This window comes from Malaya genurostris, chromosome 2 (assembly GCF_030247185.1).
Source record: "Malaya genurostris strain Urasoe2022 chromosome 2, Malgen_1.1, whole genome shotgun sequence".
Taxonomy (NCBI): domain Eukaryota; kingdom Metazoa; phylum Arthropoda; class Insecta; order Diptera; family Culicidae; genus Malaya; species Malaya genurostris.
In genome coordinates, this window is record NC_080571.1 from 277,236,444 (window position 1) to 277,255,039 (window position 18,596).

Consider the following 18,596-nt stretch of genomic DNA (forward strand, 5'->3'; position numbering starts at 1 on the left):
ATTTGTTCCATAAATTATTCTCAAGCAAGTTAATGTCAATTACAATTCAACGTGTACTAAAGGGTGATTTTTTGCTGGTATCTTTTTGGCAACACTGTTTTTGACAGATCACGCGAGAATCGTGTCTTGTGCTATTTTTCAACTTGTTTAGTTGGGTCTATAATTTAATCATGAATGAACGCTGGCAAAGTCCACTCTTTTATCGAAAAATTCTTTTTAGTGCAAAATCTTAGGTCCGAGTCCGATTCGTACTCAATTAAAAAAGAAAATATTGGAGTTTGAGGGTAAAACACTCGAGTGCCGACCATCTCTACTGGCTATTAACAGCTGAAATGTATTATTTAGGATGAAGTGGTAATCAACTCGTACTATCTAATCAACAAGGAATATGAAGCAAACAGTATTCAAACCAACAAAAAATGTACTAAATTATCATCCTCGTGGCTAAAATTTGTGAGAACGAAACTTCAGCCAGCAACGGTTAACATGAACCCTTTCCGATAAATCGGTAAGCTCCTCCAGTTACGGCTTATGAGTGACGGTAATATTTAATACAAACTCTGCCAAATTAATATTGTTCAACGTTCGGTATTACATCGGTAGGTAAACTTTTGAAGGTGATTTTGCTTCCAGTGTCGACCTCATTTAGCTAACGTTACTCTCACAGAGTAAACATAATGTAACTCATAACGGGTCACAAGAGTAGAATGGTTTTCGGAAGCACTGTTAATTGCTTATCCCGAATACTGCTTTTCGTGAAAATCTAATCGGATGTGTTATATAATTTTTAGAAAGAAAAGGTGCAACGTACTCAAGTTTGGTCGGAACTAGCTCCGTCCTGGATTCCGATGTTAGTTTCAATTTACTGAATCCTACAGCGAACCTTCCGCTACCGACGATTTCACAACCACTGAAGAAGACAGCTTACGCAAGCATAACTGACAAATTCATTTAAACCCGGTTTGTTTATTTTATCTCATCGTTCTTTAGCTTGATTATCTGGTGTTACCGACGACGAAGGTAGCTCATACTCGTGTGTACGTTGCTGTTTTGGAAGTTTTCCACGCTTCACGGACCGATCGCAGTTATCCTTCGCAGCAGCAGCAGCAGAATACCGGCAGACTTGACTGAGACTGCCACTGACAAACTCTGCAGCAGTGAAGCGGTTGGAACGGTTTACTTCATAACTGATAGACAGACAGACGGACAGACTCCGGGACTCGCCTACTTCGACTACGCGGCTGCCAGTAGTCCTTCCTGTTGCTGCTCCGGAGCCATTTGATGACGACGACGACGACGACGACGACGACGATGGCGATGATGATGCGTTTTAATTTCCACTCATTTTGCGATGACACGTTCATTCGCTGCTGGTTGGTGGTAGATGGTGTAAAACCTTTCTTGTCGTGATTTTTTTTTTGGTTTGCAACGGCAAGCCAAAAGACAACGGTTCCACTATTCACTTTGTCAAATTGGAACGAGTTTCAGAAATTTAATTAATTGAAAACTTTACTTTCGTGTCATTACATGTTACGGCTATCTCTAATGACACCTGTCATTTCTGATTTAATAGGGGAAGATCGGTCCAGCAAGATAAATATGCTCTATGATAAATTTGGACTAACAGAGATTGATCACGAAAAGCGATGAAGGCGGAGAACGTTAATGGAAAATAAGGAATTGCAAGTCTCTCAAAGCTCAGTTTTTTAGTGGATTGTCTTGTTTATGAAGATTTAAATTGTCTTTTGGTCCCATACGGAATTCCTGAATTTTACCTGGATCCGACTTCCGGTTCCGGAGTTATAAGGTAAAGTGTGTTCAATATTTTACACCGTCACTTAAACCGGCGAAACAAAACACGTGAAAATTTTCTAAACTGGTCTCAAAACTACACAAATCGATAGTCATTCTCAGTAGGCAACTAAACAAACCGATTTCGGTTATCCTGTTTCCCGGTATCCGGTTCCGGAAGTACCGGGCATCATTACACCACTAGGTGGATTAAAACAGGTTTTTATTGATTCGAACCACTGTGCGTCGTCGCGGGTACCAGAAAGGCAATCAAGTGCGATAAGATTTCCTCCTTGTTTTTTTTTTAAATTAGAACACCTAATTTTTTGGTCAGTTATGGTTATCTCACACTGTTGAAATTATTATCATAAATTGCTGATCATTTTTGGATCTGACTTTCGGTTCTGGAGTTACAGGGTAATACAGGGTCCGGCACTCGAAGTGTAACCAATTAAAAAGGCCATAAATTCAGTTTGGAAAATTACTTTTACTTAATTCAAATTACGAAATGTGTAAAAATAATACAAAATTCAGAATCAATTCACTTTTGCTCGATATGACTCGATAGTTATACTTACTTATACATGCTCTATTTCGATTAAACCAATTAAACGAAATCTAACAAACGAAACGAACCTGCGTTTCTATTACTTCTGCATATGTAAGTCAATCTAAACAGCATGAATCAGCAGTTTAAAACGTGTAGTAGGATTATTATTATTATTATTATTATTATTATTATTATTATTATTATTATTATTATTATTATTATTATTATTATTATTATTATTATTATTATTATTATTATTATTATTATTATTATTATTATTATTATTATTATTGTTGTTATTATTATTATTATTATTGACATCACTACACAACGTGTACGAAATAGAACAAAGCACGCCTTATTCGTTTTGTGTTTTCTTCTTCTTTCGGTGTTGTACATATTGTCACGCTATATGGCAATTTGAAAACTTTGACACTCATTGCCCTGCAACTGCGGAACCGGAAGTCGGATGAAATTTCACAGTAGCTTTAAAGACAGTATGAAATTTAACTCAAATCAAGATTTGTCAAAATCGGTTGAAACGTCGCAGAGAAATCGAAGTGAATTTAGTTTTAACAGTTTTTCTTCTCCACTTTCGGTGCTCTCGGAACAGGAAAAGAGGGGACCAGTAGTGCCGAATTAGGTTTTCATGCCCACAAACTAACAAGCTCTGCAAACTAGAAGAATTTATCAGACAGTTTTATGGGATTTGTACCTGTTTTTAACCATCGTTCGTGGGAAAATATTAACAAAATTGGTAATTTTCCACTTATCACGCTTTAGTTCCGGAACCGGAAGTCGGATTCTGATAAAATGTTCCACAACTTTTTAGGATATTATAATACCTTTTATTTGAATCTTAGTTTGCAGAAATCGATTGAGTTGTTCCAGAGATAATTGAGTGTAAACTTTTTCTCAAATTTTCACATATTACCATATAACTCCGAAACCGGAAGTCACATTCAAATAAAATTCAATAGCAAGCTATGGGAATCTAATACCTTTTATTTGAATCTTAGTTTGTGAAAATCGGTGCAGTCATCTCTGAAAAAAGTGAGTGCACTTTTTTCATTTTTTTGGTACATATCATCCTATATCTCCGGAACCGGAATTCGGATTGAAATGAAATTCAATAGCACGCTATGGGACTTTTTTTTTAACAATTTTTATTCAGGCCAATTTGCGTATAGCTTTACGTGGCCGATTTACCCATATTTTTGTTACATAAAATTATTTTTTTATTGTTGGATCTCGTTGTCACCCTTCTTCTAGGGGGAGAGGAGCTTCCATTTCCTTCTAGCGAAGATTGGAGGTCATTTTGTTCGTTGCTCGTATCATCCATTGCTATATCGTTGGAGTTGTGAGCGGTTTCCGTTTCCTTGTTTTCGTTGTTGATCGCCGTCTTGGATTCATTTGCAGTTGCCGTAGATGCGCTTTGTACATTAATTGCAGTTGATAGTTGGTTAGATGGTGAAAGTGTTTTTGAAACAGGAGCACTGCATTCACTAGTTTCCGTTGTTGAGCGGTTGTCCTTGTTTTGTTTGTTTTCGCAGTTTCAGTGCAAGGTTTGCCGTAGTGTGCAGGTTGTTCACAAAACTGACATGTAACCAATTGATTTTCATACGTAATCAACGTTTTACACGGATGTATTCCACCTTGACCACAAACGATGTAAGATGGAATTGCTTTACGAAGTTGCATACGTACTACTCGCACGCCATTCCGGATACCCGGGAAAAAATTTCGCCATACTTCCCTTTCGATGGAAAGAACTTCACCGTACTGCGACATACTCTTCCGAACATACCCATCGCTGGTCTGCGGGGGAAGGTCATGCACGCGTACTTCTATGGCATTAACCATTATGTACACAGGGATTTTATATTTAACATTGTCATGATCAACACTGTGCACCCCGTTATTAACCGAAGCAAATGCAATTGCATCTCTTTCACGTTTGAACATGATGTACACACAGTTAGACGCCTTGTTGAATTGAATCTCACTTACATCAGTAACGTTTAGATGCATTCGTTTCTTAAGCAAGATTTCAATTTCGATTGCTGCTGGTCTAACTTTGCAGCGCTTGAAATCAATACAAATTGAATTTGGCCTTGTAGGCCAAGTTTCAGGCTTTGTTAAATCGTATTTGACCATTCCGTACACTCTATTGTTCACTGCACTGTATTGTCTTTGTTTCTGTCGTCGCGACCGTAAGAAATTTTGGACTGCGACGCTATGGGACTATGAGACCTTTCATTTAAATCTTTGTTTGTGAAAATCGGTTCAGTTATCTCTGAGAAAAGTGAGTGCATATTTTTGTGACAATCACACACACACACACACACACACACACACACACACACACACACACACACACACACACACACACACAGATTTGCTCAGTTCGTCGAGCCGAGTCGAATGGTATATGACATTCGGCCCTCCGGACCTCGGTTAAAAAGTCGATTTTCACAGTGATTGCATAGCCTTTCTATATGAGAAAGGCAAAAATGTGCGATCAATTTTCTCGAAAACGGCTCAACCGATTTTCTCAAACTAATATTCAAATGGAAGGTCTTACGTTTTTTTTCTTCTGTAAAAAACTTCCTAAACATTAAACCTGGATCTAACTCCCGTTCCCGGAACTAAAGATGGTCAAAAACAGGTGCAATATTCATAGAACTGCAGATAAATTCTTCTAGTTTGGTGTATAAACTAAAATCTACTACACTGAGGTCTTTTTACGCGGTTTTCTTTACGCGGCTTTTTATGCGGATTTCCGAAGATACGCGGATTTTTCCAATCCATATTTCCAAGTAACGCGGTTTTCTTGTTTTGTCTTAGAAATACATGAAAAGGCGAGAACTGGTGCCATCCCGAAATTTTTTAAGTCAATTCTTGGACAAAACGTTTAGATTACATCAGTTCTTGACGTTTCATGCATTTCTAAGACATTTGGCATAAAAAAACGTGCTTAATCCACCTAGCAGTGAGATGATACCTTTTTTTTATCAATCCGCATGTGTTTTTTGCATGAATATTCTTCGGTGTTGCAGTTTTCATGACATTATTCTAATGGCAATTTGAGATTTTAATCAATCATTACTGTATAATGTCGAAACTGCAAATCGGATCGAATTTGAATCTGAAAGTGTAACAATCGATTAAACATTCCAGGATATGTCGAAGTAATTTCCACTTTAGAGTTTAGGGTAATTTAAGGTACTTCCCGAGCTGGTGTTCAGAAACCAGCATAATTTATGTGAAATAGACATTTTCATACAAATCACCCTGTATCTCCGACACCGGAAGTTGAATCTGAATGAAAAACAAGACTTTTTATAGAATCTTAAAACTTTTCATTTGAATCTTAGATTGGTTCAACCATCTACGAGAAAAATGAGTTAGACAGTTTTAATTTCGTTTCACATATCATCCTGTAGTTCCGGAACCAGAGGACGGAATCAAACATAATTCAAGAACCTTATTTGGGAGTATACGACTTTTCATATGAATCTGAGTTTGTAGAAAACGGTTGAGTGATCTCCTAAAAAAATTGAGTGAAATTATTTGTCACACACGCATTTGCTGATCTCGACGAACTGATTCGAATGGTATATGGCTGTTATGTTCTTCTAGCATTCACTGCTGTTCGTAGTTTTAAACAATATAATTATGGAATTGCTTTCAACTCGAAAATGCTGCCATCATCTGGTTTACATATGTCATATTCGAACGATTATGTTGCCAAAAACGAACCGTGCTAAAATCGGTCAAGACAAAATATCATGCTATACACGGTCTTTTGGGTACTTAGAAACAAGAAATGTATTTAACAGTATAAAAAATCGTGTTTTATGTTGCTCCCAAGCATTTCTTTGTCAGACAGCGCTCAAAACTTCTACTGCTGGAATAGAGGAAAAAATCTGCTTACACAAAATTTTCGATATTTCCGTTAAGAATGGACGGATTTTAACAATCTATGGCTTGTTTGATAGGTATTACCGTGCGAAATCTAAGTCTGAAAATATATTCTGTTTTCAAAGTCATTTGTGACAGATACTGTCAAAAAACTGAAAATTTTGACATAAAACTTCGTATAACTCAAAAAGTAAACATCCTATATCAAAACCATTTAATAGCGTTCAGGATGACGGGGAGACCTTTCATTTGCGACTAGTTTGATCAAAATCGGTCCAGCCATCTCTGAGATCTCGACCTCTTGGTTGACAACACACATACAGACACACACTTACACACACAAACGGACATTTGCTCAGTTCGTCGAGCTGAATCGGCCTCCTGGCCTCGGAAAATTTTTCTAAAGTTTGAGCGAATTCTATACCTATTTTCTATATTTATAGAAAAAGGTAGAACTTCTCCAATTTTGCCGACTTCTTCTACGCGGATTTCCGAAGTTAAGCGATCTCCAATTCTTCAAGTCCCAAAGTCGATTTTCACAAAAAAAAACTATTTTCTTAGATTACACTAGACCTGGACGTTTCATGCATTTGTAAGATATTTAGCATCAACAGAATTTTTTTTGTCTTGAGGTTTTTTACAGTTACGCGGGTTTTTTTACGCGGATTTCCGAAATTACGCGGCTTTTTTGTTCGTTTTTTTTACGCGGTATGTATGCAAAGCAAAGCCTTGGTATTACATTCCTGTAGTGGAATTTGACTTTCTGTTTCAACAGACTTCGCAGCCGATTCAGAGAGTACAGAACCATTGCATGGCTGGTGTTACGATTCTACTGACACTACGAATCCTTCCAGGTCGGGGATCGAACATACGACAACTGGTTTGTAAGACCTATGTGTTGAACCGTCAACCCGCGACGACGGTATGTATCCCCCGGGTAAAAAGAGACCTCAATGTACTGGTCTCTCGTTTCCTGTTCGGGAAGCACCGAAAGAAAACCACTGTGAAATTTCATTCGGATTTCGACTTCCGCAATCACAGGGCGCGATGATTGTCAAAGCTTTTAAACCGTCATATAAAATGACGATACAAAGCCGGTACGCATCGGTACGTGCTGGTACGGAAGATGGAAACACAACACGCCTTTACGAACGATGCACACAGCGTACTTTGTTCAATTTCGTACACGATATGCAGATAATAAAAAACGATCTACGAAGCTTGAGTTTGCAACAGAACCAAGTCCGTGAACACATGACCAGGAGATTTCAATCGCGTTGAATATACCAGAATCACGGTGCGGCAACGTTCTGCAAAAAAATAGTGAGTTGTCACTCAAGCTGTCCTTTTTTTTCTACGGAGATATTATCGATGAACGGATTCCAAGCATAACTTTATTATTTAACCGTAACTGTTAAAAGAAACAAGTTTCATTTAATTGGAACCTGCATTTCTGTTACTAACTGATAACGATAAATTTAATCAGGACACATTTTCGATTTTCGGTTGTCAATGTTTTTTTTTCTAGATAGAATTTCAAAAGACGAAAAGAAAACCGAAAAAATCACTAAAAATATGAGTAGCATCGATCTAAACTCTTATTATTAGATTAGTGAACGTGTATAGCAGCTTGTCTGTTTATTGTTTGAAAGCTACGGAATTTTTACCACACAAAGTTATTCGATATTCTACCGCTCGGTAGCGATTTGAATACGACTGAAAAATGCTGTGTTGCAACTGTACTCACTCAATAAACGAATTATTTCCACTTAATTCACTCACGATCGAAACTACCGATTGCCTTCAGTTGTCAGTTAAAATGAACACCATTCCGTGCACTAAATTCGAAGCCATTAGCTTTTAAAATTTCCACCGATGCACCACCATTCGACACGTTGAGTAACACCGGGAAACATTTCCTGCCAGTAGATAGCACACACAGACACACAAACAAACAAAAAAACACTGGCAAGCCAATAAATCCAGGCCTGTCACCGTGTTTCGTATGACTGCCTGTCGTTCCGCTTTTCGCTTTCATGTGCAATCCGCAAATGCTGCCAATCCGATTCGTGCCAAGCTGCCAAATTCAAAATGATGACCCATATTAGTTCCCTGGCCGTGGGTGGTGCCCAATTTCGATTCACGTCCACACAGCCGGATGCACCGACAAACATCCAGTTTGGAGGTTCACAACTTGAAGGATGTTTTTTTTTCTATTTGACGTACAACCAAGGACAAAATGACTTATAGGTTTTGGAAATCTGGCATACAGAAAAGAATAATTTGATAACAAAATCAAAAACACCTTTAATAAAAAAAAAGTAAAACGAATTGTTACAAATTTCCCTAAGTCAAAATGGTGAAAGACACAGGGAATAAATTTACCCAATATAATCGAAGCCATCTAATTGCCAAGAGCACTAATTTCTCAGTTTCAACTCTAAAACTCGGTCACACAACTGCTGTCCCAGTTGGAGATCCAACCGCAGGACTGCACATTTAGCCTAAAGCGTACAATTTACCAAAACACGACTGAAGCCAATCTCCACCTCGTTACATGCTATCTGCTGGTGGATATCCGGCAGCATTCGAGCTGACGATGACAGCCTGACATACAACGGCTATTGGCGAAAATGGCAACACTCATGCAATTGCTCATGTGAACCAACCGAACCACACGAACCAGCCCAGCTTGGAAAAGTGCCCCGGTCCCGGCAGGCATGAAGATAGAACTAGCGAGCTGTTCTCTCCCCTTTCCTTCTCCCTTTTCAGTGCCAGTGCCAGAGCCAGCGAACATCGAACTCATTTTTACCTTCCGGGAACATTTTGTCGGTACCGGTTCCGTCGAAAGTTGCAACAAAAAGCTAATGAAACCGTTGCCGGTGCCGAAGTTTTTGCCAGCAGATAGAGCACGATTTTTGTTCCCCGCAGAGATCGGACCGGTCGGTTTTGGTATGGAATAAATTTAATTAGAAAAATCAACAGACTAATTTCGAAACGAGGCAAGTGGAAATTGCGAATTTGCAGATGGACGTCGGACATTCGCAGCGTTGCCGTCGGTTTCGGTGTGCGGGAATTGGCACCTGGAGACCAATCAGCATGCATCCCAAGCCGAAAGTTTTGCGTAAATGTATGTGTAAGTGGATGTGTGCAGATTGGTCAGCTCTCGGACGATTTGATTGTATGGTTTCGTGGAAACGGATGAAAGTTGCCGTTTCGAGATGGTTTAGTTTTTCAACATTTCAGTATTTGGGCCATCGAGTTAAATTTACTCGGTAATTCGTATTTGAAATTGAAATTCAGATGAGAAATCATTTTCCAGTGCCAGTTGAACACGAATTTGTAAAGCTACCGCACCGTAACTCGTTTCGCGAGCCATCCCTGATGGAACACAATCAACCAGGCGTGCCCATTGAAACTGAATATGGAGGCGACGCATTGTGATTTGTGAATTACTTTCAATAACATGAACAGACAGGTGCTTCCATTAAACGGAAACTAAAGGAAAAAAAATTTAATCGCAGAAATAAATGGATGGATCTTGAAAAGTATGAAAAGTATATGAGTGAATCAATTAGATTTGGGGGCGCAGTAATAAAATATTTAAACACGACAAACGTTAATCAAAAATAAAAAGTTCAGGTGTGTAATGTCAGAGACATAACTGGATGTCGTGAATACGAATAAAACTGACACTGTTACTTCATACTTCCGAATAGAAATTAGTTGATCGATAGTGTGAATTGCGCAAGTTTTGCCCTTTTACACTACTAGAATTTGAAACGGTACACCTAAACTACAGTACAGATTAGTTATATTAAACATTCTTACACACAAATATTACGAAATAACCAGGATAGTTCCTTATGATAAAATAATGGTGGTTCTGAAAAGAACCTTTTATGAAGGCGTTCGTGATGGAGAGTGACGAGTTTAGTTCAAATTCCGATGGATACCATTGACTTCCGATGGATACCGCTGACTTCCGTCTTCTATTTCCAGGATGCGAAAATAATATGTGTTCTGTTGAAGTCTACTGCTTCTCCGCTTGCGGTAACAAGCTTTGTATTTTGCTTGGAGATTCCTCGATTGCACCATAATCAACACGATGACAACGACAGCCAAATTCGAAATCAATGGCCTCTGAGTCGGTGCTATGTATTTTATATAGCAAATCTGCAGAAAATTTTACTACAAACTAAAACTTGTTGAAAAATGGGCCGTATTTAGTACAGTGAAGTAAAATTTCGCATAATTCTTTGGGTGTAAAATTATGGTTCTAAATGGCACCATAGAGAATTTGATGTCGATTATTTCATTTCGGATTTCAATATTTTAGTAAAAGATACTATCAAAATGCTGTACGGAATTAATTTCTGGTATCCCAGAAGAGCCAGATTGTGTAATTTTCTAAGATATTAAATATTGATTGGATATAAACGATTTCAAACACTGTTGCGAATTTAGAACTGTGAAAATTGCAAAAAAATTGATTTGCAACTACACTGATTTGCACTACACTGATAATTTTAATTTTCGATTTACAAAGAAGCAATCTTTTTAGTTCTTTAGGTAACATTTAGAGCTATTAGAAGGGCTGATTTTGCTGAATGTTCCACATTGTTGTCTATTTTCCGTTGTATTTTGCTCCAATGCAAACGACCACCGACAGGATGATGTAATCGATCTTCTTCGAAGAGAAACTGGCTTTGCGACCTGAGCGTTTGTGGTTTTATACAACGCTTAAAGTCTGCTCTCATTACTAGCTACTGCTCCACCTAATTTTGAAAAGACAAAATTGCTTCAAATACATTTTTATATGTCTTGGTTGCATGTAACAACCACAATCATTGAAGATATTGCACACATGTTCGATTAACTAGATTCGGTTTACTGAAGATTACTTTTTGCATGACGAAGTTAAATGCTATGCTTCAATAATTATAATCAAAGAAAAGTTATACATCGCACTTAATAATACATCCAACATCCATAATACGAAATACGAAATACGAAATACGAAATACGAAATACGAAATACGAAATACGAAATACGAAATACGAAATACGAAATACGAAATACGAAATACGAAATACGAAATACGAAATACGAAATACGAAATACGAAATACGAAATACGAAATACGAAATACGAAATACGAAATACGAAATACGAAATACGAAATACGAAATACGAAATACGAAATACGAAATACGAAATACGAAATACGAAATACGAAATACGAAATACGAAATACGAAATACGAAATACGAAATACGAAATACGAAATACGAAATACGAAATACGAAATACGAAATACGAAATACGAAATACGAAATACGAAATACGAAATACGAAATACGAAATACGAAATACGAAATACGAAATACGAAATACGAAATACGAAATACGAAATACGAAATACGAAATACGAAATACGAAATACGAAATACGAAATACGAAATACGAAATACGAAATACGAAATACGAAATACGAAATACGAAATACGAAATACGAAATACGAAATACGAAATACGAAATACGAAATACGAAATACGAAATACGAAATACGAAATACGAAATACGAAATACGAAATACGAAATACGAAATACGAAATACGAAATACGAAATACGAAATACGAAATACGAAATACGAAATACGAAATACGAAATACGAAATACGAAATACGAAATACGAAATACGAAATACGAAATACGAAATACGAAATACGAAATACGAAATACGAAATACGAAATACGAAATACGAAATACGAAATACGAAATACGAAATACGAAATACGAAATACGAAATACGAAATACGAAATACGAAATACGAAATACGAAATACGAAATACGAAATACGAAATACGAAATACGAAATACGAAATACGAAATACGAAATACGAAATACGAAATACGAAATACGAAATACGAAATACGAAATACGAAATACGAAATACGAAATACGAAATACGAAATACGAAATACGAAATACGAAATACGAAATACGAAATACGAAATACGAAATACGAAATACGAAATACGAAATACGAAATACGAAATACGAAATACGAAATACGAAATACGAAATACGAAATACGAAATACGAAATACGAAATACGAAATACGAAATACGAAATACGAAATACGAAATACGAAATACGAAATACGAAATACGAAATACGAAATACGAAATACGAAATACGAAATACGAAATACGAAATACGAAATACGAAATACTATTATTCCTTTTATTTCTTTTATTCCTTTTGTTCCTTTTATTTCTTTTATTCCTTTTATTCCTTTTATTCCTTTTATTCCTTTTATTCCTTTTATTCCTTTTATTCCTTTTATTCCTTTTATTCCTTTTATTCCTTTTGTTCCTTTTATTCCTTTTATTCCTTTTATTCCTTTTATTCCTTTTATTCCTTTTATTCCTTTTATTCCTTTTATTCCTTTTATTCCTTTTATTCCTTTTATTCCTTTTATTCCTTTTATTCCTTTTATTCCTTTTATTCCTTTTATTCCTTTTATTCCTTTTATTCCTTTTATTCCTTTTATTCCTTTTATTCCTTTTATTCCTTTTATTCCTTTTATTCCTTTTATTCCTTTTATTCCTTTTATTCCTTTTATTCCTTTTATTCCTTTTATTCCTTTTATTCCTTTTATTCCTTTTATTCCTTTTATTCCTTTTATTCCTTTTATTCCTTTTATTCCTTTTATTCCTTTTATTCCTTTTATTCCTTTTATTCCTTTTATTCCTTTTATTCCTTATATTCCTTATATTCCTTTTATTCCTTTTATTCCTTTTATTCCTTTTATTCCTTTTATTCCTTTTATTCCTTTTATTCCTTTTATTCCTTTTATTCCTTTTATTCCTTTTATTCCTTTTATTCCTTTTATTCCTTTTATTCCTTTTATTCCTTTTATTCCTTTTATTCCTTTTATTCCTTTTATTCCTTTTATTCCTTTTATTCCTTTTATTCCTTTTATTCCTTTTATTCCTTTTATTCCTTTTATTCCTTTTATTCCTTTTATTCCTTTTATTCCTTTTATTCCTTTTATTCCTTTTATTCCTTTTATTCCTTTTATTCCTTTTATTCCTTTTATTCCTTTTATTCCTTTTATTCCTTTTATTCCTTTTATTCCTTTTATTCCTTTTATTCCTTTTATTCCTTTTATTCCTTTTATTCCTTTTATTCCTTTTATTCCTTTTATTCCTTTTATTCCTTTTATTCCTTTTATTCCTTTTATTCCTTTTATTCCTTTTATTCCTTTTATTCCTTTTATTCCTTTTATTCCTTTTATTCCTTTTATTCCTTTTATTCCTTTTATTCCTTTTATTCCTTTTATTCCTTTTATTCCTTTTATTCCTTTTATTCCTTTTATTCCTTTTATTCCTTTTATTCCTTTTATTCCTTTTATTCCTTTTATTCCTTTTATTCCTTTTATTCCTTTTATTCCTTTTATTCCTTTTATTCCTTTTATTCCTTTTATTCCTTTTATTCCTTTTATTCCTTTTATTCCTTTTATTCCTTTTATTCCTTTTATTCCTTTTATTCCTTTTATTCCTTTTATTCCTTTTATTCCTTTTATTCCTTTTATTTCTTTTATTTCTTTTATTCCTGTTATTCCTTTTATTCCTTTTATTTCTTTTATTCCTTTTATTCCTTTTATTCCTTTTATTCCTTTTATTCCTTTTATTCCTTTTATTCCTTTTATTCCTTTTATTCCTTTTATTCCTTTTATTCCTTTTATTCCTTTTATTCCTTTTATTCCTTTTATTCCTTTTATTCCTTTTATTCCTTTTATTCCTTTTATTCCTTTTATTCCTTTTATTCATTTTATTCCTTTTATTCCTTTTATTCCTTTTATTCCTTTTATTCCTTTTATTCCTTTTATTCCTTTTATTCCTTTTATTCCTTTTATTCCTTTTATTCCTTTTATTCCTTTTATTCCTTTTATTCCTTTTATTCCTTTTATTCCTTTTATTCCTTTTATTCCTTTTATTCCTTTTATTCCTTTTATTCCTTCTATTCCTTTTATTCCTTTTATTCCTTTTATTCCTTTTATTCCTTTTATTCCTTTTATTCCATTTATTCCTTTTATTTCTTTTATTCCTTTTATTCTATTTATTCCTTTTATTCCTTTTATTCCTTTTATTCCTTTTATTCCTTTTATTCTTTTTATTCCTTTTATTCATTTTATTCCTTTTATTCCTTTTATTCCTTTTATTCCTTTTATTCCTTTTATTCCTTTTATTCCTCTTATTCCTTTTATTCCTCTTATTCCTTTTATTCTTTTTGGATTTGAATATAGAATTTAGTAAAGAATAAATTAAAATAAAGTGACTATTACGACAAATTCTAGTTAAAAGTAATTTCATATAATAAATATAATACATAATATAACAAATTTTACAGTACAATGTAAATGAATTTCGTGTAAATTTTACAAAATTATTCTATAGAGTCTACAAAAAAAGTCACGTAGGGATTACGTGATACAAATGTGGACTAAGAGTTCATGAGTTCATTCTGTGCCAGCTATACTTTACATAAGTATTACAAGAAAAGCTAATGGATAAAAATCACATACGTTTTCACATAGCACTGACGTGAGGATTTTTCTGATGATAAGAATAAGAATTAGGGACATAGAGCTAAGTCGCTAAACATGCATTAGTGCTTGTACCAGAATCCAGTATTTTGGAACTGCAGGGCTAAAGAGGACTCATTGTGAGGCATAACCGGACTATGAAGTTTCACACAAAAATTAAGAACTAAGGGCACTAAATTTCACAACAACATATGTCGTTTTCGCTTGAGAAAACTGAAACTGACCCAGGGTAGTTTCATGAAACAAACAAACTCCCCGAAACTGTGTTGATTTCGCACTTAGCAACGGGGGTCTGTGCAAAACATGATATTAAAACCAGGTTCGAAACTGATTCGATTTTCAGTTCAACAACGTTAAAACTAGGTTCGAAACTAGCTTCAAACAAACGGTTTGATTGCAGTTAGGGTGGAAACTGGGTCAGATTTGGTATCAAGCGAAAACGACATTAATGAGCGCAAAAAAACAGAAACATTGTTCGAATCGATTGTCTGTTGGTTTCAACCTTGCGTGAAACATAATCCTGCTCACTGGGAACCTCGTATTGATCGAAACTTTACGCCCTGCAGTACCAAATAATTGATGCTGAAACTGACTTTAAAGTGTTTATTCAAAACTATTTGATTGTTTTAGTAAACTATTTTCCACGTAATCGAAAACACGAGAGAAACGTTTTTTTATTCGTTTGAATCTCGAGGTTATTAATTTATCTACGAAACAGGTTGCTATGATTTCCCTTACTAATAAAATGACAATCGAAGTATTGCTTATCACTGCGGGTTTATTCCAGAATTGCAGTACAAGTGGCATAAGCGCATAGTTCAGCTAATTTCAAATTTGCACATAATTTCCCAAAACGGATCCTAAAAAAAATCTTTAAGGATGTGTCCTGATGTGTCCAGAGCTGAGTGAAAATAGACCCAATAACTAAATAAAAATAAAATGCAAATGACACCAAAAATGCAAATAAAATCTCCATTTGCATCACAGACGATCGTAAAAAAAAAGTCGGCCAAGTACAAATAAATAGACAACGGCATTCGGTCTGGCAACTGGTTCTTGTTGGACGTTGTTGATTCAGAATGCCGTACAGATAGAACGGTCCTTTTTGATTTTTTTTTCAACTCGTTCGTGCTTGGACCAACCGCTGGGATATCGTAAAAAAAGTTATTATGTTCTGCTGGCTCGTTTCGAAGATTCTGATTTGGGAACAAGCACTTTGGAATGCAATTGCTGCTGACTTGGTCCGGTTGTGGACTTGGTTTTTGGTTCGTTTGAAATCAGCATGACCACCGTCAACAGCAGCAATGCGAGTCTATTTGAATACCGAAAGCATAGAACGACACTTCGGCTGTCTCTGAAGAGCCCATCCACGAAATTCCGGTGGACAAATAAACAGAACGTGTCTGCTTTCCACTTTTTGTGAGATGTTTTAAAGCAAAACAAAAAAAAAGAATCGTAGAAGCTAATAAATAAAACATGCAAATAATTTTATATTGCAGTGCTACGGGAAGAGTTCCGACTGGAGCCGCAGCACACCCGGGTAGCGCAAGGCGAGACGGTTCTGCTGGAATGTGGACCCCCGAAGGGTGTTCCGGAGCCGACGGTTGGATGGCGCAAAAACGGTCAAAAACTGGACGTCGAAACCTCGAAACGAATTCGAATCGTGGACGGGGGCAATCTGGCCATTCAGGATATTCGGCAGACCGACGAGGGACAGTACCAGTGCATCGCGAAGAATCTGGTCGGAGTGCGGGAATCGGCAATGGCTTTCCTGAAGGTTCACGGTAAGTGCACAATGGACTGGCTTATTTATGATTATGAAGAGAACGCAAATCAAAATTTCACTCGGGCGAATGTTTTCAGTGAAACCATATCTGATACGGGGTCCGCATGATTCAACGATTGTGGAAGGATCTTCGGTGACGTTTCAATGCCGTGTCGGTGGTGATCCGATGCCGGATGTACTCTGGAGGCGATCAGCTTCCGGCGGAAACATGCCACTGGATCGCGTGCATATCCTGGAAGATCGTAGCTTGCGATTGGAAAATGTTGTTTCCGATGACGAAGGAGAGTACAGCTGCGAGGCAGACAATGCGGTCGGGGCGATTTCGGCCACGGGAACTTTAACCGTGCAATGTAAGAGCCGTTGTAGGTTAGGTTAGACGGTCCGTTAAAATTTTATCATCATTTACAGCTCCTCCGCATCTCGTCATACGACCTTTACCTCAAGTCGTGGAAGCTCCGCATGATGCCTCGTTCGAATGTAAATCCGAAGGTCGTCCAAAACCGACGACATTCTGGTCGGTCGAAGGAAATCGCAGTCTGATCTTTCCGGGGACTAAATTTGATCGATTCGAGACATCCCGTACGCTCGAAGGTTTGACTGTACTGACGATAACAGCTACCAACAAAGCCGACAACGGTCTGGTGGTGGTTTGTAGTTCGGTCAATTCGGTTGGTTCCATCAGTGTTCGGGCTCGGCTTACCGTGGCTAGTCAAGATGATCGTCCTCCTCCAATCATCATTCTTGGACCATCGAATCAAACCCTTCCGGTAACATCGGTCGTTGCTCTTCCCTGCAAGGCCGTGGGAAACCCAACTCCAATCATCTCGTGGTACCTGGATGGTAACCCAGTGACCAACTCTGAACGAATAAACACCACCGAAAATGGAACGCTGATCATACACGACCTGGATAAAAATAGCGATCAAGGTTTGTACACGTGCGTAGCGAGCAGCCGTAGCGGAAAGTCAACTTGGAGTGCGTACCTTCGTCTGGAGGCTCCCACAAATCCGAATATAAAATTTTTTCGAGCGCACGAACCCAGTGCCTTCCCAAGTGCTCCCGGAAAACCTCAAGTCGTCAACGTTACCAACAGCTCCGTTACCATATCATGGCTACCAAGCATCAAATCCGGTGCGTCCGATATTAACGGATACTTGATCGAAGTGTTCGCCACCGATCTGATCAAAGGATGGATCCCAATTCCGTACAAAATCACATCCACCAGTTACACGTACTCTCCGGTAACGGCAGATGTTTCCTATACTTTTATCGTTCGGGCCGAAAACGAGCAGGGCTTGGGAATTCCCAGTTTGATGTCGGATCCGGTAGTTATCGGCAGGGACGTCAACCACGGAGACGATATTAGCTTGAATGAAGCGCAAGCAACTCTGTCCACGGGAAGTGTCGTACATCTGTTGGAAGCAAACGCTTCCGATTCAACCAGTGTCCGGTTGGCATGGGACATCCTGAACGGTCAGTACGTAGAAGGATTTTACATTTACTCACGGAAAGTGTACAGCAATGGTACGTACCGGACGTTGACGGTGCTTCACGGTGGAGGTGCCTCCGCTTGCACGATCAACGGACTGGAGAAGTACACGGAGTACGAGTTCTTCCTGGTGCCGTTCTACAAAACTATCGAGGGTAGACCGTCGAACTCCAGAACCGCCCGGACATTGGAAGATGGTAAGTGTGTGGATCTCATTGGAAGGAGCATCTAACCGAAACGCTAACAAATGAAAACAATCTGGTGTTTATTTACAGTTCCAAGTGCAGCACCGATCAACATGGAAGCCGTACTGCTGAACACCTCGGCCGTGTATCTGAAGTGGGAACATCCGGCGAATCATAGTCTTAATGGTAAGTTTTATACAAAATTTATTGGGTAGAACAGCTCGTTTACTTGAAACTACAAAAACAT

At 36.8% G+C, this 18,596-nt stretch overlaps 1 protein-coding gene across 1 annotated transcript in view; it reads left to right on the plus strand.

Annotated features, from left to right (window-relative positions):
- LOC131430203 (protein sax-3-like) overlaps positions 1-18,596 on the plus strand; it is a 360,057-nt gene that overhangs the window by 283,994 nt on the left and 57,467 nt on the right. Inside the window, exons 4-7 of the mRNA XM_058594951.1 lie at positions 16,389-16,673; positions 16,753-17,025; positions 17,084-18,361; positions 18,440-18,535. Coding sequence (XP_058450934.1) covers positions 16,389-16,673; positions 16,753-17,025; positions 17,084-18,361; positions 18,440-18,535 — 1,932 coding nt within the window. The remainder of the gene's footprint in view (positions 1-16,388; positions 16,674-16,752; positions 17,026-17,083; positions 18,362-18,439; positions 18,536-18,596) is intronic.